Genomic DNA, 25,074 nt, shown 5'->3' with positions numbered 1-25,074 from the left:
TTCAAAAACTAAGGTAGATAGAGTTATGGTTCTTAGTCACTGCACTTCTCCTAGTTGCCATCTGTTTATATTCTAATTTTAAAGTAAATCCATTGAATAGATTTGGAGTTATGCTCCGGACAAAATTTACTTTAAAGTTATATAAAAGGGGAGATAATTCAAAAACTAAGGTAGATAGAGTTATGGTTCTTAGTCACTGCATTTTTCCTACTTGCCATCTGTTTATATTTCAAGTTTCAAGTAAATCCCTTCAATAGATTTTAAGTTATGCTCCGGACAAAAATTTACTTTAAATTTATATAAAAGGGTAGATAATTCAAAAACTAAGGTAGATAGATTTGTGGTTCTTGGTCACTGCACTTCTCCTAGTTGCCATCTGTTTATATTTCAAGTTCTAAGTAAATCCCTTCAGTAGATTAAGAGTTATGCTCCGGACAAAAATTTACTTTAAAATTATATAAAAGGGTAGATAATTCAAAAACTAAGGTAGATAGAGTTATGGTTCTTAGTCACTGCACTTTTCCTACTTGCCATATGTTTATAATTCAAGTTTCAAGTAAATCCCTTTAGTAGATTTAGAGTTATGCCCCGGACAAAAATTTACTTTAAAATTATATTAAAGGGGAGATAATTCAAAAACTAAGGTAGATAGAGTTGTGGTTCTTGGTCACTGCACTTCTCCTAGTTGCCATCTGTTTATATTTCAAGTTTCAAGTAAATCCCTTCAGTAGATTTAGAGTTATGCTCCGGACAAAAATTTACTTTAAAATTATTTAAAAGGGTAGATAATTCAAAAACTAAGGTAGATAGAGTTGTGGTTCTTGATCACTGCACTTCTCCTAGTTGCCATCTGTTTATATTTCAAGTTTCAAGTAAATCCATTTAGTACATTTAGAGTTATGCTCCGGACAAAAATTTACTATTAAAGTTATATAAAAGGGGAGATAATTCAAAAACTAAGGTAGATAGAGTTATGGTTCTTGGTCACTGCACTTCTCCTAGTTGCCATCTGTTTATATTCTAAGTTTAAAGTAAATCCATTGAATAGATATGGAGTTATGCTCCTGACAAAATTTATTTTAAAGTTATATTAAAGGGGATATACTTCATAAACTAAGGTAGATCATATGGAGTTATGGTTCTTAGTCACTGCATTTTTCCTACTTGCCATCTGTTTATATTTCAAGTTTCAAGTAAATCTCTTCAGTAGATTTAGAGTTATGCTCCGGACATAAATTTATTTTAAAATTATATAAAAGGGTAGATAATTCAAAAACTAAGGTAGATAGAGTTGTGATTCTTGGTCACTGCACTTCTCCTAGTTGCCATCTGTTTATATTTCAAGTTTCAAGTAAATCCCTCTACTATATTTAGAGTTATGCTCCGGACAAAACTTTACTTTAAAGTTATATAAAAGGGGAGATAATTCAAAAACTAAGGTAGATACAGTTATGGTTCTTGGTCACTGCACTTCTCCTAGTTGCCATCTGTTTATATTCTAAGTTTAAAGTAAATCCATTGAATAGTTTTGGAGTTATGCTCCGGACAAAATTTACTTTAAAGTTATATAAAAGGGGAGATAATTCAAAAACTAAGGTAGATAGAGTTATGGTTCTTAGTCACTGCACTTTTCCTACTTGCCATCTGTTTATATTTCAAGTTTCAAGTAAATCCCTTCCGTAGATTTAGAGTTATGCTCCGGACAAAAATTTATTTTAAAATTATATAAAAGGGTAGATAATTCAAAAACTAAGGTATATAGAGTTGTGGTTCTTGGTCACTGCACTTCTCCTAGTTGCCATCTGTTTATATTTCAAGTTTCAAGTAAATCCCTTTAGTATATTTAGAGTTATGCTCCGGACAAAAAATTACTTTAAAATTATTTTAAAGGGTAGATAATTCAAAAACTAAGGTAGATAGAGTTGTGGTTCTTGGTCACTGCACTTCTCCTAGTTGCCATCTGTTTATATTTGAAGTTTCAAGTAAATCCCTTTAGTACATTTAGAGTTATGCTCCGGACAAAAATTTACTTTAAAGTTATATAAAAGGGGAGATAATTCAAAAACTAAGGTAGATAGAGTTATGGCTCTTGGTCACTGCACTTCTCCTAGTTGCCATCTGTTTATATTCTAAGTTTAAAGTAAATCCATTGAATAGATTTGGAGTTATGCCCCTGACAAAATTTATTTTAAAGTTATATAAAAGGGGAGATACTTCAAAAACTAAGGTAGATGGAGTTATGGTTCTTAGTCACTGCATTTTTCCTACTTGCCATCTGTTTATATTTCAAGTTTCAAGTAAATCCCTTCAGTAGATTTAGAGTTATGCTCCGGACAAAAATTTATTTTAAAATTATATAAAAGGGTAGATAATTCAAAAACTAAGGTAGATAGAGTTGTGATTCTTGGTCACTGCACTTCTCCTAGTTGCCATCTGTTTATATTTCAAGTTTCAAGTAAATCCCTTTAGTATATTTAGAGTTATGCTCCGGACAAAAATTCACTTCAAAGTTATATAAAAGGGGAGATAATTAAAAAACTAAGGTAGATATAGTTATGGTTCTTAGTCACTGCACTTCTCCTAGTTGCCATCTGTTTATATTCTAATTTTAAAGTAAATCCATTGAATAGATTTGGAGTTATGCTCCGGACAAAATTTACTTTAAAGTTATATAAAAGGGGAGATAATTCAAAAACTAAGGTAGATAGAGTTATGGTTCTTAGTCACTGCACTTTTCCTACTTGCCATCTGTTTATATTTCAAGTTTCAAGTAAATCCCTTCAGTAGATTTTAAGTTAAGCTCCGGACAAAAATTTACTTTAAATTTATATAAAAGGGTAGATAATTCAAAAACTAAGGTAGATAGATTTGTGGTTCTTGGTCACTGCACTTCTCCTAGTTGCCATCTGTTTATATTTCAAGTTTCAAGTAAATCCCTTTAGTAGATTAAGAGTTATGCTCCTGACAAAAATTTACTTTAAAATTATACAAGAGTTCCGCGGTCGGAGATGACCGCATTGAAGCCGGATTTTTGATTTAAATGACAGGAAAGTACCTTTCGTGTTTTTGTCAATGCAATACTTAAATTACTGAAATATTGTTCAAAGGTCAAAATGAAATGTAAGTACTTTTCAAGGCATGAGCAAAGTTTGAGATTCTAGGTCCAAGCATACCAAAGTTACAACAATTTTAACATTTTAACATTTAAGTTCACAGTGACCTTGACCTTCAAATGAATGACATTGAAATGAATGACCTTGAAATGACCAGTGGTCATCTAAGTGTGCTTGCAAACCTTTACGTCAAGTTTGAGATTCTAGGTCCAAGCATACCAAAGTTATAACAATTTTAACATTTTAACATTGAAGGTCACAGTGACCTTGACCTTCAAATGAATGACATTGAAATGACCAGTGGTCATCTTCTAGTACTGGCCAATCTTTATTTCAAGTTTGAAGACTCTAGGTACAAGCATACCAAAGTTATAACATGAAATAAGAACTTTAACATTTTTACATTCAAGGTCACAGTGACCTTGACCTTCAAATGAATGACCTTGAAATGTCCAGTGGTTACTTACTAGTTCTGGCCAACCTTCATGTCAAGTTTCAAGACTCTAGGTCCAAGCATACCAAAGTTATAACAACTTTAACATTTTTACATTCAAGGTCACAGTGACCTTGACCTTCAAATGAATGACCTTGAAATGTCCAGTGGTTACTTACTAGTTCTGGCCAACCTTCATGTCAAGTTTCAAGACTCTAGGTCCAAGCATACCAAAGTTATAACAACTTTAACATTTTTATATTGAAGGTCACAGTGACCTTCACCTTCAAATGAATGACCTTGAAATGACCAGTGGTCATCTGTTAATCCTGGCCAACCTTCATGTCAAGTTTGAAGACTCTAGGTCCAAGCATACCAAAGTTATACCATGAAATAAGAACTTTAACATTTTTACATTCAAGGTCACAGTGACCTTGACCTTCAAATGAATGACCTTGAAATGACCAGTGGTTACTAACTAGTTATGGCCAACCTTCATGTCAAGTTTCAAGACTCTAGGTCCAAGCATACCAAAGTTATAAGAACTTTAACATTTTTTATATTGAAGGTCACAGTGACCTTGACCTTCAAATGAATGACCTTGAAATGACCAGTGGTCATCTGTTAATCCTGGCCAACCTTCATGTCAAGTTTGAAGACTCTAGGTCCAAGCATACCAAAGTTATACCATGAAATAAGAACTTTAACATTTTCGAGCACGCCGCCCCCCCGCTCGCCCGCCCGCCCCCCCGCCCGCCCGACAACATCAATCTATAAGCCGAGATTTTTTCGAAAAAAATCCGGCTAAAAACTTTAAGCGAAAAAAGTTTTTTTAAATCCTTAAACCAAATATCGTCAATTTATCTAAATGATGGTACTTCGACGATTCCGAAATTTTTTTGCCTGGAAGAAACTGGCGACGTCATAGACTTTTCCTTAACAAATTTTCTGTGATAAAGCACACAGGCGGAAGCAGGGTACCTTGGAGAATATATGGGCCCATGAGCCCAATATATTCAAATAAATATATAAAATCATGTAAAATTAGAGAAACATTGACAAAGAGCCATGAAAACAAGAGCTTGTCACAGTAGTGCAAAATCCCCGCCAAAATGCGTTTGCTTGTATGACAACTTTTGTTTAAGAGTGTAGAATAATATTTGTAAAAACAAATAAAGGGAGATAATTCATTATGCTCCGGACAAAAATTTACTTTGAAATTAAATAAAGGGATATAATTCAAACACTAAGGTAGATAGAGTTATGATTCTTAGTCACTGCACTTCTCCTACTTGCCATCTGTTTAAGTTTCAAGTTTCAAGTAAATTCCTTCAGTAGATTTAGAGTTATGCTCCGGACAAAAATTTACCTTAAAATTATATAAAAGGGGAGATAATTCAAAAACTAAGGTAGATACAGTTATGGTTCTTGGTCACTGCGCTTCTCCTAGTTGCCATATGTTTATATTTCAAGTTTCAAGTAAATCCCTTCAGTAGATTAAGAGTTATGCTCCGGACAAAAATGTACTTTAAAATTATATAAAAGGGGTGATAATTCAAAAACTAAGGTAGATAGAGTTATGGTTCTTGGTCACTTCACTTTTTCTACTTGCCATCTGTTTATATTTCAAGTTTCAAGTAAATCCCTTCAGTAGATTTAGAGTTATGCTCCGGACAAAAATTAACTTTAAAGTTATATAAAAGGGGAGATAATTCAAAAACTAAGGTAGATAGAGTTATGGTTATTAGTCACTGCACTTTTCCTACTTCCCATCTGTTTATTTTTCAAGTTTCAAGAAAATCCCTTCAGTAGATTTAGAGTTATGCTCCGGACAAAAATTTATTTTAAAATTATATAAAAGGGGAGATAATTAAAAAAAACTAAGGTAGATAGAGTTGTGGTTCTTGGTCACTGCACTTCTCCTAGTTGCCATCTGTTTATATTTCAATTTTCAAGTAAATCCCTTCAGTGGATTTAGAGTTATGCTCCGGACAAAAATTTACTTAAAAGTTATATAAAAGGGGAGATAATTCAAAAACTAAGGTACATAGAGTTATGGTTCTTAGTCACTGCACTTTTCCTTCTTGCCATCTGTTTATAATTCAAGTTTCAAGTAAATCCCTATGGTAGATTTAGAGTTATGCTCCGGACAAAAATTTACTTTAAAATTATATAAAAGGGGAGATAATTCAAAATCTAAGGTAGATAGAGTTGTGGTTCTTGGTCACTGCACTTCTCCTAGTTGCCATCTGTTAAATTTTCAAGTTTCAAGTAAATCCCTTTAGTAGATTTAGAGTTATGCTCCGGACAAAAATTTACTTTAAAATAATTTAAAGGGGTAGATAATTCAAAAACTAAGGTAGATAGAGTTGTGGTTCTTGGTCACTGCACTTCTCCTAGTTGCCATCTGTTTATATTTGAAGTTTCAAGTAAATCCCTTAAGTATATTTAGAGTTATACTCCGGACAAAAATTGACTTTAAAGTTATAAAAAGGGGGAGATAATTCAAAAACTAAGGTAGATAGAATTATGGTTCTTGGTCACTGCATTTCTCCTAGTTGCCATCTGTTTATATTCTAAGTTTAAAGTAAATCCATTGAATAGATTTGGAGTTATGCTCCAGACAAAATTTACTTTAAAGTTATATAAAAGAGGAGATAATTCAAAAACTAAGGTAGATAGAGTTATGGTTCTTAGTCACTGCACTTTTCCTACTTGCCATCTGTTTATATTTCAAGTTTCAAGTTAATCCCTTCAGTAGATTTAGAGTTATGCTCCGGACAAAAATTTATTTTAAAATTATATAAAAGGGTTGATAATTCAAAAACTAAGGTTGATAGAGTTGTGGTTCTTCGTCACTGCACTTCTCCTAGTTGCCATCTGTTTATATTTCAAGTTTCAAGTAAATCCCTTTAGTATATTTAGAGTTAGGCTCCGGACAAATAATTACTTTAAAGTTATATAAAAGGGGAGATAATTCAAAAACTAAGGTAGATAGAGTTATGGTTCTTGGTCACTGCACTTCACCTAGTTGCTATCTGTTTATATTCTAAGATTAAAGTAAATCCATTGAATAGCTTTGAAGTTATGCTCCGGACAAAATTTACTTTAAAGTTATATAAAAGGAGAGATAATTCAAAAACTAAGGTAGATAGAGTTATGGTTCTTAGTCACTGCACTTTTCCTACTTGCCATCTGTTTATATTTCAAGTTTCAAGTAAATCCCTTCAGTAGATTTTAAGTTATGCTCCGGACAAAAATTAACTTTAAATTTATATAAAAGGGTAGATAATTCAAAAACTAAGGTAGATAGATTTGTGGTTCTTGGTCACTGCACTTCTCCTAGTTGCCATCTGTTTATATTTCAAGTTCTAAGTAAATCCCTTCAGTAGATTAAGAGTTATGCTCCGGACAAAAATTTACTTTAAAATTATATAAAAGGGTAGATAATTCAAAAACTAAGGTAGATAGAGTTATGGTTCTTAGTCACTGCACTTTTCCTACTTGCCATATGTTTATAATTCAAGTTTCAAGTAAATCCCTTTAGTAGATTTAGAGTTATGCCCCGGACAAAAATTTACTTTAAAATTATATTAAAGGGGAGATAATTCAAAAACTAAGGTAGATAGAGTTGTGGTTCTTGGTCACTGCACTTCTCCTAGTTGCCATCTGTTTATATTTCAAGTTTCAAGTAAATCCCTTCAGTAGATTTAGAGTTATGCTCCGGACAAAAATTTACTTTAAAATTATTTAAAAGGGTAGATAATTCAAAAACTAAGGTAGATAGAGTTGTGGTTCTTGATCACTGCACTTCTCCTAGTTGCCATCTGTTTATATTTCAAGTTTCAAGTAAATCCATTTAGTGCATTTAGAGTTATGCTCCGGACAAAAATTTACTATTAAAGTTATATAAAAGGGGAGATAATTCAAAAACTAAGGTAGATAGAGTTATGGTTCTTGGTCACTGCACTTCTCCTAGTTGCCATCTGTTTATATTCTAAGTTTAAAGTAAATCCATTGAATAGATATGGAGTTATGCTCCTGACAAAATTTATTTTAAAGTTATATTAAAGGGGATATACTTCATAAACTAAGGTAGATCATATGGAGTTATGGTTCTTAGTCACTGCATTTTTCCTACTTGCCATCTGTTTATATTTCAAGTTTCAAGTAAATCTCTTCAGTAGATTTAGAGTTATGCTCCGGACATAAATTTATTTTAAAATTATATAAAAGGGTAGATAATTCAAAAACTAAGGTAGATAGAGTTGTGATTCTTGGTCACTGCACTTCTCCTAGTTGCCATCTGTTTATATTTCAAGTTTCAAGTAAATCCCTCTACTATATTTAGAGTTATGCTCCGGACAAAACTTTACTTTAAAGTTATATAAAAGGGGAGATAATTCAAAAACTAAGGTAGATACAGTTATGGTTCTTGGTCACTGCACTTCTCCTAGTTGCCATCTGTTTATATTCTAAGTTTAAAGTAAATCCATTGAATAGTTTTGGAGTTATGCTCCGGACAAAATTTACTTTAAAGTGATATAAAAGGGGAGATAATTCAAAAACTAAGGTAGATAGAGTTATGGTTCTTAGTCACTGCACTTTTCCTACTTGCCATCTGTTTATATTTCAAGTTTCAAGTAAATCCCTTCCGTAGATTTAGAGTTATGCTCCGGACAAAAATTTATTTTAAAATTATATAAAAGGATAGATAATTCAAAAACTAAGGTATATAGAGTTGTGGTTCTTGGTCACTGCACTTCTCCTAGTTGCCATCTGTTTATATTTCAAGTTTCAAGTAAATCCCTTTAGTATATTTAGAGTTATGCTCCGGACAAAAAATTACTTTAAAATTATTTTAAAGGGTAGATAATTCAAAAACTAAGGTAGATAGAGTTGTGGTTCTTGGTCACTGCACTTCTCCTAGTTGCCATCTGTTTATATTTGAAGTTTCAAGTAAATCCCTTTAGTACATTTAGAGTTATGCTCCGGACAAAAATTTACTTTAAAGTTATATAAAAGGGGAGATAATTCAAAAACTAAGGTAGATAGAGTTATGGTTCTTGGTCACTGCACTTCTCCTAGTTGCCATCTGTTTATATTCTAAGTTTAAAGTAAATCCATTGAATAGATTTGGAGTTATGCCCCTGACAAAATTTATTTTAAAGTTATATAAAAGGGGAGATACTTCAAAAACTAAGGTAGATGGAGTTATGGTTCTTAGTCACTGCATTTTTCCTACTTGCCATCTGTTTATATTTCAAGTTTCAAGTAAATCCCTTCAGTAGATTTAGAGTTATGCTCCGGATAAAAATTTATTTTAAAATTATATAAAAGGGTAGATAAATCAAAAACTAAGGTAGATAGAGTTGTGATTCTTGGTCACTGCACTTCTCCTAGTTGCCATCTGTTTATATTTCAAGTTTCAAGTAAATCCCTTTAGTATATTTAGAGTTATGCTCCGGACAAAAATTCACTTCAAAGTTATATAAAAGGGGAGATAATTAAAAAACTAAGGTAGATATAGTTATGGTTCTTAGTCACTGCACTTCTCCTAGTTGCCATCTGTTTATATTCTAATTTTAAAGTAAATCCATTGAATAGATTTGGAGTTATGCTCCGGACAAAATTTACTTTAAAGTTATATAAAAGGGGAGATAATTCAAAAACTAAGGTAGATAGAGTTATGGTTCTTAGTCACTGCACTTTTCCTACTTGCCATCTGTTTATATTTCAAGTTTCAAGTAAATCCCTTCCGTAGATTTTAAGTTAAGCTCCGGACAAAAATTTACTTTAAATTTATATAAAAGGGTAGATAATTCAAAAACTAAGGTAGATAGATTTGTGGTTCTTGGTCACTGCACTTCTCCTAGTTGCCATCTGTTTATATTTCAAGTTTCAAGTAAATCCCTTCAGTAGATTAAGAGTTATGCTCCTGACAAAAATTTACTTTAAAATTATACAAGAGTTCCGCGGTCGGAGATGACCGCATTGAAGCCGGATTTTTTATTTAAATGACAGGAAAGTACCTTTCGTGTTTTTGTCAATGCAATACTTAAATTACTGAAATATTGTTCAAAGGTCAAAATGAAATGTAAGTACTTTTCAAGGCATGAGCAAAGTTTGAGATTCTAGGTCCAAGCATACCAAAGTTACAACAATTTTAACATTTTAACATTTAAGTTCACAGTGACCTTGACCTTCAAATGAATGACATTGAAATGAATGACCTTGAAATGACCAGTGGTCATCTAAGTGTGCTTGCAAACCTTTACGTCAAGTTTGAGATTCTAGGTCCAAGCATACCAAAGTTATAACAATTTTAACATTTTAACATTGAAGGTCACAGTGACCTTGACCTTCAAATGAATGACATTGAAATGACCAGTGGTCATCTTCTAGTACTGGCCAATCTTTATTTCAAGTTTGAAGACTCTAGGTACAAGCATACCAAAGTTATAACATGAAATAAGAACTTTAACATTTTTACATTCAAGGTCACAGTGACCTTGACCTTCAAATGAATGACCTTGAAATGTCCAGTGGTTACTTACTAGTTCTGGCCAACCTTCATGTCAAGTTTCAAGACTCTAGGTCCAAGCATACCAAAGTTATAACAACTTTAACATTTTTACATTCAAGGTCACAGTGACCTTGACCTTCAAATGAATGACCTTGAAATGTCCAGTGGTTACTTACTAGTTCTGGCCAACCTTCATGTCAAGTTTCAAGACTCTAGGTCCAAGCATACCAAAGTTATAACAACTTTAACATTTTTATATTGAAGGTCACAGTGACCTTCACCTTCAAATGAATGACCTTGAAATGACCAGTGGTCATCTGTTAATCCTGGCCAACCTTCATGTCAAGTTTGAAGACTCTAGGTCCAAGCATACCAAAGTTATACCATGAAATAAGAACTTTAACATTTTTACATTCAAGGTCACAGTGACCTTGACCTTCAAATGAATGACCTTGAAATGACCAGTGGTTACTAACTAGTTATGGCCAACCTTCATGTCAAGTTTCAAGACTCTAGGTCCAAGCATACCAAAGTTATAAGAACTTTAACATTTTTTATATTGAAGGTCACAGTGACCTTGACCTTCAAATGAATGACCTTGAAATGACCAGTGGTCATCTGTTAATCCTGGCCAACCTTCATGTCAAGTTTGAAGACTCTAGGTCCAAGCATACCAAAGTTATACCATGAAATAAGAACTTTAACATTTTCGAGCACGCCGCCACCCCGCCCGCCCGCCCGACAACATCAATCTATAAGCCGAGATTTTTTCGAAAAAAATCCGGCTAATAAAAGGGTAGATAATTCAAAAACTAAGGTAGATAGAGTTATGGTTCTTAGTCACTGCACTTTTCCTACTTGCCATATGTTTATAATTCAAGTTTCAAGTAAATCCCTTTAGTAGATTTAGAGTTATGCTCCGGACACAAATTTACTTTAAAATTATATTAAAGGGGAGATAATTAAAAAACTAAGGTAGATAGAGTTGTGGTTCTTGGTCACTGCACTTCTCCTAGTTGCCATCTGTTTATATTTCAAGTTTCAAGTAAATCCCTTCAGTAGATTTAGAGTTATGCTCCGGACAAAAAATTACTTTAAAATTATTTAAAAGGGTAGATAATTCAAAACTAAGGTAGATAGAGTTGTGGTTCTTGATCACTGCACTTCTCCTAGTTGCCATCTGTTTATATTTCAAGTTTCAAGTAAATCCATTTAGTACATTTAGAGTTATGCTCCGGACAAAAATTTACTATTAAAGTTATATAAAAGGGGAGATAATTCAAAAACTAAGGTAGATAGAGTTATGGTTCTTGGTCACTGCACTTCACCTAGTTGCCATCTGTTTATATTCTAAGTTTAAAGTAAATCCATTGAATAGATTTGGAGTTATGCTCCGGACAAAAATTTATTTTAAAGTTATATAAAAGGGGATATACTTCAAAAACTAAGGTAGATCATATGGAGTTATGGTTCTTAGTCACTGCATTTTTCCTACTTGCCATCTGTTTATATTTCAAGTTTCAAGTAAATCTCTTCAGTAGATTTAGAGTTATGCTCCGGACAAAAATTTATTTTAAAATTATATAAAAGGGTAGATAATTCAAAAACTAAGGTAGATAGAGTTGTGATTCTTGGTCACTGCACTTCTCCTAGTTGCCATCTGTTTATATTTCAAGTTTCAAGTAAATCCCTCTACTATATTTAGAGTTATGCTCCGGACAAAACTTTACTTTAAAGTTATATAAAAGGGGAGATAATTCAAAAACTAAGGTAGATAGAGTTATGGTTCTTGGTCACTGCACTTCTCCTAGTTGCAATCTGTTTATATTCTAAGTTTAAAGTAAATCCATTGAATAGTTTTGGAGTTATGCTCCGGACAAAATTTACTTTAAAGTTATATAAAAGGGGAGATAATTCAAAAACTAAGGTAGATAGAGTTATGGTTCTTAGTCACTGCACTTTTCCTACTTGCCATCTGTTTATATTTCAAGTTTCAAGTAAATCCCTTTAGTATATTTAGAGTTATGCTCCGGACAAAAATTTATTTTAAAATTATTTAAAAGGGTAGATAATTCAAAAACTAAGGAAGATTGAGTTGTGGTTCATAGTCACTGCATTTCTCCTAGTTGCCATCTGTTTATATTTCAAGTTTCAAGTAAATCCCTTCAGTATATTTAGAGTTATGCTCCGGCAAAATAAAATACTTTAAAGTTATATAAAAGGGGAGAAAATTCAAAAACTAAGGTAGATAGAGTTATGGTTCTTAGTCACTGCACTTCTTCTAGTTGCCATCTGTTTATATTCTAAGTTTAAAGAAAATCCATTGAATAGATTTGGAGTTATGCTCCGGACAAAGTTTCAGCCGGACGGACAGGACCAATTACCATATCCCCTCCGAATTTTTTTCGGCGGGGATAAAAAGAATCATATCCAATATCAGAGGGTGGGGATTTTCGTCAATTGTTCTCTCATATTTTTAAACTGTGTCCCAAGAACAATCATTGGTACTACAACAACTATGATTCAATTGTTTTAAAGAGAACCCCTATTCAATCCCAAAGTTCTACAAGATGGACATATATAGTTTGTTAACTGTGTTTTGTATGCACAGTCACATTGACTGCGTACAATTCAGTAAACCAGTATTGAAGGCAAAGGTTTGTGTGGTCATTGTTAAACATGTTAATACACAATAATTGTAGTAAACACATCAAAAGATGTCATTGAATTCATTAATCTGGTCTACAGATACTCTACTTGTAACTGTATAATGAACTGTTTTATTGTAAGAAAGAAACACATCTACATAATTGCTTAACCCTGTACCACTTAGATACATATTTTTACGCATTTGTAGTCAATTAGAACGTTGAAATTAAGTAAAGACCATTCTTACTAGATTAAAGTTTTAAAGGCTTCATTTGCAACCCTTAGATACAGACTGTGAGTTATTGCAGGCTATTCTGATTTTATGCTGGTTGCAAAAGCCATTTTCACTTCGCTTCTTATGGGGGAAAGGGTTAAATCTTGATTTGTTAAAAAATTCAGAATATACCTGATGTACATGATTATTTTAACAAACAAGTCAAAGTATAACTTAAATCTGTTTATTATGTTAATATGTACATGAAGGAGAACACAGGGTAAATATAAAACGACATATATACCACAAGAACATTTTCAGTTATATATCTTATTATAAGATTTTAAATGATGATTGTATTGTTTCATAACCCTTACAAATTAAAGACAAATTAAATTACTAAATGACCTGTGACATGCGAAAATGGGTCCAATGACAAATGTGACAAAAATACCACCACACAACCTGCGCAAAAGTGCAGTTTGGTAAGGAGCCACTCTGTCCACTATAGTTATTGTATGATAATACCAAAAGCATTCAATATGTACTTTATCTTAAGTATATGTTTACAAATCTAATTTTGTCAATGTCATTTTAGCGAAAGTCAACTGAAAACAATTCAAACTGTTTAAAAGGGCATAATATGTATAATGTTTAGATGGTTGTGGCCACTAGGATATCATGTTTTTAACATCTGTACTTTGAAATCATATCTTAAACCCTTGTTCTTTAAAATGGTGTTAACAAGTGTGCTCTAATTAAAGTAATTACACACAATTTTAAATTACAATTTTCTTTAATCTGCAAAAATAAAATTGTTAAAGTCTTGAGTACAATAAAGTATTCTCAACTATTATGAACTATATACAATTCCTTTCAACTATTATTATATATATACACAAATACACAATACACTTTTTTTTAACAATGAGCAATATCAATGTTAAATGTGAAACACATATTGAATATACACATAATTTTCAGTGAGATTCAAATTATGGGAAAGCTGTGTTAACACAATCTTTGAAAACATGAATGCACTTTAAGTGCCACAGACATAGATGCTGCAACACACATGTTTCGACAAAACACTTATGGTTGCCTATAAAAAATTCTCATTTATACTGCAAAACAAATGCTAAGGAATATAATTAAGCCAAAATTAGTCTTGAAAATGTTATTTTATAATTTTATTAACTATAATTCTGCAAAAGTTTAACCACATCTGCTTAAGCAAGAAGTGATGGAAACACTGAGACAAACAGACTGACAGAAAGTGTGTTGCTTAATGCCTCAGACTATGTGACGGTATACATGAGTTGAGTATATGTGATGAGTTTATTTGATGTTCTGCTGATCCCTTCTAATTTTTCTTTTTTTCTGCCTCAGAATTTGCTGTCTTAGATTTTGGGAGGCTTTGCCTGCACTGATGGTAAAGTTCATTAATCTCGAAGTCTTTCACAATGTTTTCCTGAAAATAAAAACAATACTTATTAGTTATATATGAATAAATGGTGACACATTCAAATGTTTAAAAAATATATTGCAAACTTTACTAACTTCTATATATAAGGAGAAACTAGACATTTATATGTAAAACAGGGATGCCCTTGTCACAAAACCCAGATAATATCAGTAAAAACTGTTCATAAATACCCATGCGAACAAGGGCTGTTTGTAAAACATGCATGCCCCCATATGGGCTCTCCGTTGTAGTGACAGCCATTGTGTGAATATGTTTTTTGTCACTGTGACCTTGACCTTTGACCTAGTGACCTGAAAATCAATAGGGGTCATCTGCAAGTCATGATCAATCTACCTATCGAGTTTCATGATCCTAGGCATAAGCGTTCTTGAGTTATCATCCGGAAACCATTTTACTATTTCGGGTCACAGTGACCTTGACATTTGACCTAGTGACCTCAAAATCAATAGGGGTCATCTGCGAGTCATGATCAATGTAACTATGAAGTTTCATGATCCTAGGCCTAAGAGTTCTTGAGTTATCATCCGGAAACCACCTGGTGGACGGACGGACCGACAGACCGACCGACCGACATGTGCAAACCAATATACCCCCTCTTCTTTAAAGGGGGGCATAACAAGTTAATAGGCTGACTAAAATGATTTCAACACCCATGCAGCAATAATGTTTTCGCTGCCATCAACACAATTGTGGAAAAATACATCCATTGACAAATCAAGCAAGAAATTGTTTGTACCATCTGCTTGTCATTTATTTAAGGAAGCGCACCCACGATTTCTTAGAAGATTGAAGAAATCTTTTGGGATCTTCCTGCGCGTATTGAATCCTGCTGACAACGCATTCTTTTTGCAATGCGTTTTATTTCTTTTCTAACATAATTTGATTTAATATAGCATGTAAGCTATGTTTATTGTAAAATATGTTGCAATTTTTATAAACATTCTTCAATTTTTAAAATTAAAACAATGCTATGGCTTAATTGGGTGATTTACTGCTGAAAATACGAATCATGCATGTTGCATTTATTTTTATTTAAAAAAGTAAACAGTAAATCTGTCTATTTTTTGGTATTATTGCTGTATATAGTGTATCTATAAAAACTAAGTTCAAAATATTACTTAAATGATACTCTTTTGAATTTTATGACACTTTGTTTTTTACCAAACCAATTTCTACTTGGCTGAAACCACTTACATTTCATGGCGCTCTTCCATAGATAACAAGTTATAAACAAGAGCACCGCCTTGCGGGTGCAGACCGCTCATCTATTTTCTTTTTAAAGGTGAAGGGACTATCATTTTCAATCACAAAGGAGGGAGGGGTGGATAGAAGAGGGGTGCATTGTGTGGGGGTGTGGACATTTATTACATTATCTTCCAAAAATGCGAAAAAAAGGGAAAAAAAATCGGGGGGGGGGGGGGGGGGGGGTGGGGGTGGGTGGGGGGGGGGGGGATTCTTGGGTGCGATGGTTGGACGGTATTTCAAACATAAAATAATAAAAATAAATATTTGTGTTTTGTAACCGTTTCAAAAAACATAAATTGGGGGGGGTGAGGTGGGGGGGGGGGGTATAGTGTGAGGGTGTGGTGGTAATTTGTGAGATGATCTTAAAAAAAAAAAAATTAGGGGGGGGATTCGGGTGGGGGCTGGGGGGAGGGGGGGTGGGGGGGGTGTTTTTTGGGTGCGATGGTTGGACGGTATTTCAAACATAAAATAATCAAAATAAATAGTTTAGTTTTTTAACCGTTAAAAAAAATGGGGGGGGAGGGGGGGGGCACGGGCGATGGTTTGGGTGGAGTCTATTATGGTATGTCAGGTAAGAGTAGTTTTGTCATAGTATCAATCAAATCTAATCATAAACAAAGAAGTTATGGCAATTTTAGCAAAATTTAATAATTTGACCTTGAGAGTCAAGGTCATTCAAAGGTCAAGGTAAAATTCAACTTGCCAGGTACAGTAACCTCATGATAGCATGAAAGTATTTGAAGTTTGAAAGCAATAGCCTTGATACTTAAGAAGTAAAGTGGATCGAAACACAAAATTTAACCATATATTCAAAGTTACTAAGTCAAAAAAGGGCCATAACCCTTCTCGAAAAAGTGCACTAAATGCGCATTTAATGCGCATTTAATGCACATTTAATGCGCATTAAATGCGCATGTTATTGGCACCGTATTTTTTGCTTAACAAGTGCATTTTATTCTGTTAAAAAAAAACACTTTTTACTAGTGTGTTTATACATATAAGTGTATTTGTTCCACGAAATAATACACTAAAGTGCGTTTATTACGATAATAAGTGCGCTTAAGTTTATTTTTAAGCGCATTTATACACTTGAGTGTATTTTAAGACATACAAATAATACACTTCATGGTCAAAGTAAATTTTTTAATGCGCATTAATACACTCATACAAATAATACACTTCATGGAGTATTCAAAGTGAATTTTTTAAGCGCATTAATACACTTGAGTGCATTTCCAGACATACAAATAAAACACTTCATTGAGTTTTCAAAGTGAATTTTTGTAAGCGCATTAATACACTTGAGTGCATTTCTACTGATACAAATAATACACCTTACAAAATTGAAAGTGAATTTTTTTAAGCGCATTAATACACTTGAGTGCATTCCCAGTCATACAAATAATACACCTTACTAAGGCTTACAGTATTAAAAGTGAATTTTTAAGCGCATTAATACACTTGAGTGCATTTTCAGTCATACAAATGATACACTTTATGAAGTGTTGGAAGTGAATTTTTTAAGCGCATTATTCCCTCAAGTGTACTTTTCATCACTTCAAATTAGTATGCTTAAAAATTTACCAAATTTTAAAAAAATCCCAGCATTTTGAAGCCAGCATCCATTCTTTAAATGAAAGGTTTGTGTAAACACATACATAAAAAACAAAAAGTACAATTCAATAGATAAATACACACTTTATTAGAATGTTAAACCTTAAAAAACAAAAACAAAGGTTACATATCTACATAAGAGAGGATTCAAACGGGCTATTGCCTATCTGGAATTAACAAATTTAAATATCAAGCTCATACCAGTGATTTTTCTCCCCTCTGATTGCCGGTTACTGATTAACAGCCAAATACAGGTGGTTTCCGTTTAAAAAATATTAAAGTTTTCCCCTCCTTAAGCTGAAATGTTTTCCCTATCATTTACTAGATTTTTATATATTACATTAATTCCAAATCCCTTTTTAATATGGACAAAAGCAGCACATTCAATTCAATCATATTCTGGATCCTAATATATGATAAATGAACCGTATTCATGAAATTTATATAAATGATTTATAAGACCATAATTCCGTCCAAATTCCAGTCAGAGTTACATAACTTTGCCTGCACAGTCCCCTTACGATAGTTAATAATGGTTGCAAGTATGAAAGCAATAGCTTTGATACTGTAGGAATAAAGTGGACCTAAACACAAAACATAACCAAATTTTCAATTTTCTAAGTATAAAAAGGGCACATAATTCTGTCAAAATGCCAGTCAGAGCAGGGTTCCCGCTGTCGATCGCCATTGGCGCCAATTGCGACAAAATAAACAAGAAATATCTTTAAAAAAAGATATACTGCGTAAATAGTTTAATGAATGAGATCAAGGATAGCGAATGTCTTTTTCTGTGCAGTTCTTAGCTGCATCACACGCAGTACGGGATGTTACGGGGAGTTTTCGCGGCTTATTTTACATTATAACATATTGCTGGTCATAAACCTATAGATACAAAACAGAAAACCAAAAGAAGAATGGAAGTGAAATTTAAACATATGAGTCAACCGGCCACACGAGAAGTATCCGTATTTATAGGCGCGTTCTTCGAACAAACCTGTTTTAGTGGTTTGTCGGGCATTGCTATTTGATTCGATTATTAACAGTATCAATTATCATCGTGCTAATGCTTAAAGTGATATTATGGGCATTTTGCACTGTTGAATTGAGCTGAAAAGAATTAACAGGTCAAAATAGTTAGTTAAAATGTGGTTACTGATTAATTATCTGCAACTCACCTTGCTACCAGTTGTTTATAAAAAATATATTTTATATTCGATATTCTTACGTGACCCACCCAGTCCTGTAAGCTGATATGATCCGTAAAACAATTTCGTGTCTTTGTGTCGTATGAACAAATCTGCACTAAAACTAAATTTAGGTTCAACTCGTAAACGCATGATCAGTTGTCAAACGAAAGTACGGTTGATATTCAAATGCATTATTTTTCTCTTTCTGGTATATTGTTTTAGTATGATGATGCTGCATTAATTAATATAAGTGTATATGAAGTAGAAACATCAAAAATAATCAACGGTTGCGAAAGACACCTATAAACTGTTACATGCTCCAGGGACCTATACAAACAAAGGGATTAGCAACCTCGCGATATCCCGTTACAGCACGCAAAATAAACCGGTGCGCGAGATCAGGGACCTATACTTTAATCTCGATCGATTGGTCCCGGTGTAGCGATAATAAACCGGTGCGCGAGATTTGATAATCTCGATCGATTGGTCCCTGTGTAGCGATAATGCGGCTACACGATATCGATTGCGAGGGATTTCGCTTATTTAACGCGTTACGTTTTTTAGGATTCAAATTATATTATGTTAAATAAACAAGTACCTATTCGTTTAATTGTTGCGTTGTTGATCTCAAAATCAATCATTAATTAGTCTTATTATTACGCAGTATGTCAAATGGGCACCCAATTATCGGACTCTTTGATGAATATTAATTGCCGGTTGTTTCGCCAGGGTTAAATTGCCGTTGTTTATCGCACGTATGTGCATGTAAAAAAGACCGGTCTTTTAATAGAATTAAAATGTTACCATGTTTTGTTTAAAATAGCAACATTATCAAGACATGTTAAGTGCAAACATCTCAAAATGTATAATTGTTCTTTTAACCTCCGACGCAGCAAATTTTCGAATGTCATTTTGAAATTTATTTGGACTCCCTTAAGTCATAGTGAACGTTGGAATTCATGGAATTTACTGAAAATGTCTTCTAAACATAAAAATTTCCTTTCATGGGATGACGACATAGATTTAGATTTGGTATAAGGTTATTATACTGATGATGAGGCAAACAATAAATCGCAAGCAAGCACGAAAGAGCTGTGCTATATTTGTCCTGTTTGTGGTGCGGAGTATAAAAGTGTATGATTTCGAGGTCATGTCATAAAAAAACATTAACAGAATTTACGAGGTAATAAATATTGGATGCATTTTTTTAGTTCTGCATTTTGCGTACAAACCAAACAAAAAACAAGAAAGGTTTTCGTGTTTTAGTAGTTCTATATATATATATATATATATATATATATATATATATATATATATATATATATATATATACTCATGTTTTATTCGTTTTATTATCATATATATCTCGAACAATCAATATATAAAACAACATTAATAAATCAAATCCTCGCACATGCAAGTAAGATATCCAAAACAGTGGACACATGATACGGTGTAATTATGATGAGACAATTGAATCAGGCATTTACAGTTACTACTAAATAGTGTGTACAAAGGAGTTTAGTGTTTTATTCCTTTAATTATTTTCAAAGAAATGAATATAAAACGTGTTGTAGAATGGTTTTAACAAAATTATGGACAAAGATTTAAATGCAGTTAATAGAACATAAAAGTTTATTCTGACTTAAGCATGTTAAGCTAATCGTCATTTACATTACATTTACAATTACAGCATGCTTTTGAAGTAAATACAAATCATGCATCACATGCATTCGAAAAAGTTCCTATTACAATATAAGGAATAAACATGTTTTCGTGAGAATGTTAATATTGTTAATACATAGTGACCTGTCTGTACCAAAGTTCATAAGTGAAAAATATAATTATTAAATGACTTTTTTTAACAAGAATTACATACATTAATATAAAATTAGGACACATATAAGAAAAAAATATGATCCCTGCATATAACTGCATAAAGTATATACTTGCATTGTTTTTTCATTCGTAATTTTTTTTTTAGAAATATAGAATTGAGTAATACTGACAATGTAAAAGCTGTATGATATACCTCTACCTATGCTACACTTAATTGTAGTTAAGTATAAGTAAAATCCCTGTGTTGACAACCTATACTAAAGCAAAACTATAGTTTATGTATAGCGATATGGTTCCTTAGAGTATATAAAGTACAATCATTTTATTTAGAGAGAAATCTATAAGTAAAATTAATAACTCCATCTATATAAACTAGTTAATTTCATTTATCTATATCCCTACATCGACTATCTATGCGAAAAAAAAATAATTGAAAATTCCACCTCAGGATTTCCTATGCAGACATCAAATTTTAACAGTCTTTCCTATAACACCAGAACATAAGCAACGCGATTGATATGTTGTGGCAGTCCAGTCCATATTTGGTGAGATCTCGGAATGCATTTCCGATGCACATAGACAGAGCACGTAAAATCACTCTTAATTTCAACCGATAACTTGATTGCTGTCAGACTGTCATTTGCGTACAACTGTAACATTTGAATTGATTGCTCTAATTCCTTTACAACGAACTGAGATGAAAAATTTTGCAGTTTAAGTTCCACAGCAAAGTCGGAGAAGGTTGTCGTCTCCACCTCCATTTCTAGAAGCCCTGAACTACATTCCATCACATCAGCTTCAGGCTTATCATTGTTTGTCTCCTGGAAGGAGTCAAGCTCATATGTGGAGTCTTCATCAATAGCATAACTATGATCACTTGTGAACTGCACATTTTCACTTTCTGACTGGGTAGAAGAATCTGTTGTAGCTTTAATGTTCACCAGGGGTTCACTGGCAACATGGTTTTCTTCCTTTGGCTGTTCAGATGTTATGTAGTGGTACTTGCGTTTCACCGTAAGGGATCCTCTTTTGCGTTTTCTATGCATTCTAAAAGCATAAAACAAAACATATTCTAAAAATCAGTTAATAAAATGTTTACACAGTCACCATCATGTATTGAAAACATGGCTTGCCACCATAGGAAGACTAATAGACTATGCCACCTTTTTCCACATTTTTCGAAACGTTAACGCAAAACCTAAACGCAAAGTGTGACGGAATTTCAGACGACCAGACAGATGGACATAAAAATGTACTTAGTTGTATCAACATATTAATAAAATTAATTGAAATATTTATGTAAGAATTCCGATTTTTTGCATTAATTGAATAACAATTATCTACACATTTCAGAAATTCTTAATAGAAGCATTATGATTAACAACGTGGAAACAAACTCTTGAAAATATCTCAGAATAAATGTTTTCTCCAATGATAAAGAAATATGACCTTTGCAATTTTTCTATTTTTTTTCTAGAATAATAGTTATTAAATTTATATTTTTAAAAAAATGGTCAAACATTCTGTGAATGAGAACGATTATATGTCTCGTGTTTTGAGAAAACTTGGCATAATGCATGTGCGTAAAGTGTCGTCCCAGATTAGCCTGTGCAGTCCGCACAGGCTAATAAGGACGACACTTTCCACTTTTATGACATTTTTTGTTGAAATGAAATCTCTTCTTAGCAAATATCATTGAAAATTCCACCTCAGGATTTCCTATGCAGACATCAATTTTTTTTTTCAAAAAATGCATTTAAAATATGCACCATACATTTCATTGAAATGTAACATTGGTACAAACACAAACAATAATAGAGCTTGTATTGATCAATCCCTAAGAAAAAGCGGAGACAAATGTTAATCTCAATTGTTTTTTTTAAAATAATTGATTAAGGACTAATATTGTATCATCATTGAGCTTATACAAATCAAGAACTTTGCAAATAATGCAAATTAAATGTACACCACACAATGCACTGAAGTGTACAATTTGCTAATCCTTAGCATGCTGGGAAATTTGTCGTCTGCTAAAGTGTTGTCTGCTGAATTTCTAAAATTAGCATTTTCTTAGATTTTTTTCACAGAATACTTTCAGAATAGCAAACAGTTTGAATCCTGATGAGACGCCACGTTCTGTGGCGTCTCATCTGGGTCCAAACAGTTTGCAAAGGCCTTTAAAGTTTGATTCCAGCGCTGAAAGGGTTACGATACCAACATGAATAATATAGGGCTAGTATTTACAGAGCCTTGGCCCTTACGCAAAAAGCAATGACATATGTATACAAAACTGAAAGCGGTCTAACAATTAAAAAATGACTAAAGTTATACATGTGTATTGTCCTTTAGCTTATACAAAGTTATGAGTTAGTAAATAATGCAAATTAAATGTGAAACACACAATGCATTGAAGTGTCACATATCTAAAGATACCAACATGATTATCATAGGTCAATTATTGACCGAGCCTTTTGAAAAGAGCATTGACATACACATTCAAAACCGAGACTGGTTAAAAAAAAAATGACTAAAATTGTATAATCTCTGAGCTAATACAAAATTATGCCTTTGCAATTCATGTAAATAAAATGTGCACCACACAGTTTATTGAAGTGTAACATTTGCAAAAATACCAACATGATCAAAATAGTGCTACTATTGATGGAGTCTATTGAAAAAAGCCTCAACATATGTTGATAACACGTTTAACTAAAAAAATTGAAAAATAACTGAAATTATATCATCTTGGAGCTAATACAAAATTATGCCTTTGCAAATAATACAAATAAAATTAGCATCACACAATGCGTTGAAATGTAATGTTTGTAAAGATACCCATAAGATTAATATAGGGCTAGTATTGACTGAGCCTTTCGAAAAGAGCCACGACATATGTTGATCAAACTGATAGTGATAACAAAATAAAAAAAATGACTAAAATGGTATTATCTTAGAGCTAACACAAAATTATGCCTTTGCAAATAATGCAAATTAAATTTGCACCACACAATGCATTGAAATGCAACGTTTGTAAAGACACCAACATGATATATATAGGGACATATGTTGATGAAACTGATAGTGGTAAAAAAAATAAAAAAATGACTAAAATTGTATTGCTTTTGTGCTAATTCAAAATCATGAATTTGCAAATAATACAAATAAAATTAGCATCACTCAATACGTTGAAATGTAATGTTTGTAAAGATACCAGTAAGATTAATATAGGGCTAGTATTGACTGAGCCTTTCGAAAAGAGCCACGACATATGTTGATCAAACTGATAGTGATTACAAAATAAAAAATGACTAAAGTTGTATAATCTTTGAGCTAATACAAAATTATGCCTCTGCAAATAATACAAATAAAATTAGCATCACTCAATGCGTTGAAATGTAATGTTTGTAAAGATACCCATAAGATTAATATAGGGCTAGTATTGACTGAGCCTTTCAAAAATAGCCACGGCATATGTTGATGAAACTGAAAGTGGTAAAATATAAAAAAATGACTAAAATTGTATTGCCTTTGTGCTCATTCAAAATCACGAATTTGTAAATAATACAAATAAAATTAGCATCACTCAATGCGTTAAAATGTAATGTTTGTAAAGATACCCATAAGATTAATATAGGGCTAGTATTGACTGAGCCTTTCAAAAAGAGCCACGACATATGTTGATGAAACTGATAGTGGTAAAAATTAAAAAATGACTTAAATTGTATTGCCTTTGTGCTCATTTAAAATCATGAATTTGCTAACAATACAAATAAAATTAGCATCACACAATGCGTTGAAATGTAACGTTTGTAAGAATACAAAATACAATAGTATAGAGCTTTATTTGACCAAGCCTTTTGAAAAAAGCCACGACACACGTTTCTCGAATTATGGAAGTGTAAACAATGATACGCATGATTTGGTGAAAATACCCACCGTTGTTTTATAAGTAAATACAAAGCATAGTCGAAAACAAATGAAACAATAAGATGTATCAAACTCAACAAACCTTTACAATGAATACTTCTGTGTTGGCAACACTTGGTTAATTTGTACTCTTATTATTTCTCGATTGCTTTGTCACGGTCTCGCTTTGTCAAAATGGCGGCTGTTAAAATTTGCCTCGAAGCGCGAAGTCTCGTTGGGTCGCAAGTCTCGTTCCCTTTTGCGTAACAACGCGATAGCTTGTTCTTCGGTTCAGTGAGTGTCTCATCCCTTTGTTTGTATAGGTCCCTGCATGCTCATAATATCACTTTAGTACATTAGGCAATATGGACGAATAATTATTGTTAAATTTATCAACAATAATATTTATCATTGTATTGTTGAAAACACATTAAGAATCTATTATTTACATACCATAATTATATTGCTGAATATCTTCATTTAACATATTTCTGGTCTAAAGAAAATTCCAGGTCACCTAGTTCACGGATAGCGTCTTTATTATATAACGATTATTTTACTGGCCGCCAACTCCGGTGATGACCTGTATATAAACTCTGAATGTCCGCGAATTGACCCGATATACCTCGCGGGTTGAAATGCAATGCTTTAAAGTGAGGCCTCGCTTCCATTGCTCTTTATACTTTTACATGTTAACATGTTGACAGGAATAAGGAAGTAAGTACTAAATATGAGAACATAGCCTTTTAAGTATAAACGCTCTTGCGCTGGTAATACTCTGAAAATAAAAGGTGTACGCACAAACTGTATTGATGTCGAGAATTGAGTGTAAAACTGTTCTATCTATTAAGCCTTTTCATTC

At 32.7% G+C, this 25,074-nt stretch overlaps 1 protein-coding gene across 2 annotated transcripts in view; it reads right to left on the bottom strand.

Annotated features, from left to right (window-relative positions):
- Positions 1–13,165: 13,165 nt before the first annotated feature.
- Positions 13,166–25,074, bottom strand: part of LOC127868352 (thioredoxin-related transmembrane protein 2 homolog) — a 31,061-nt gene continuing 19,152 nt past the window's right edge. For both annotated transcript variants that reach the window (XM_052410055.1, XM_052410054.1), the window contains exon 8: positions 13,166–14,406. In XM_052410055.1, the coding sequence (XP_052266015.1) occupies positions 14,299–14,406 (108 nt within the window). In that variant the 3' untranslated portion in view covers positions 13,166–14,298. The remainder of the gene's footprint in view (positions 14,407–25,074) is intronic.

Source organism: Dreissena polymorpha, chromosome 2, assembly GCF_020536995.1.
Source record: "Dreissena polymorpha isolate Duluth1 chromosome 2, UMN_Dpol_1.0, whole genome shotgun sequence".
NCBI classification, from domain to species: Eukaryota; Metazoa; Mollusca; class Bivalvia; order Myida; family Dreissenidae; genus Dreissena; species Dreissena polymorpha.
This window is presented reverse-complemented; position numbering and strand designations above follow the sequence as displayed.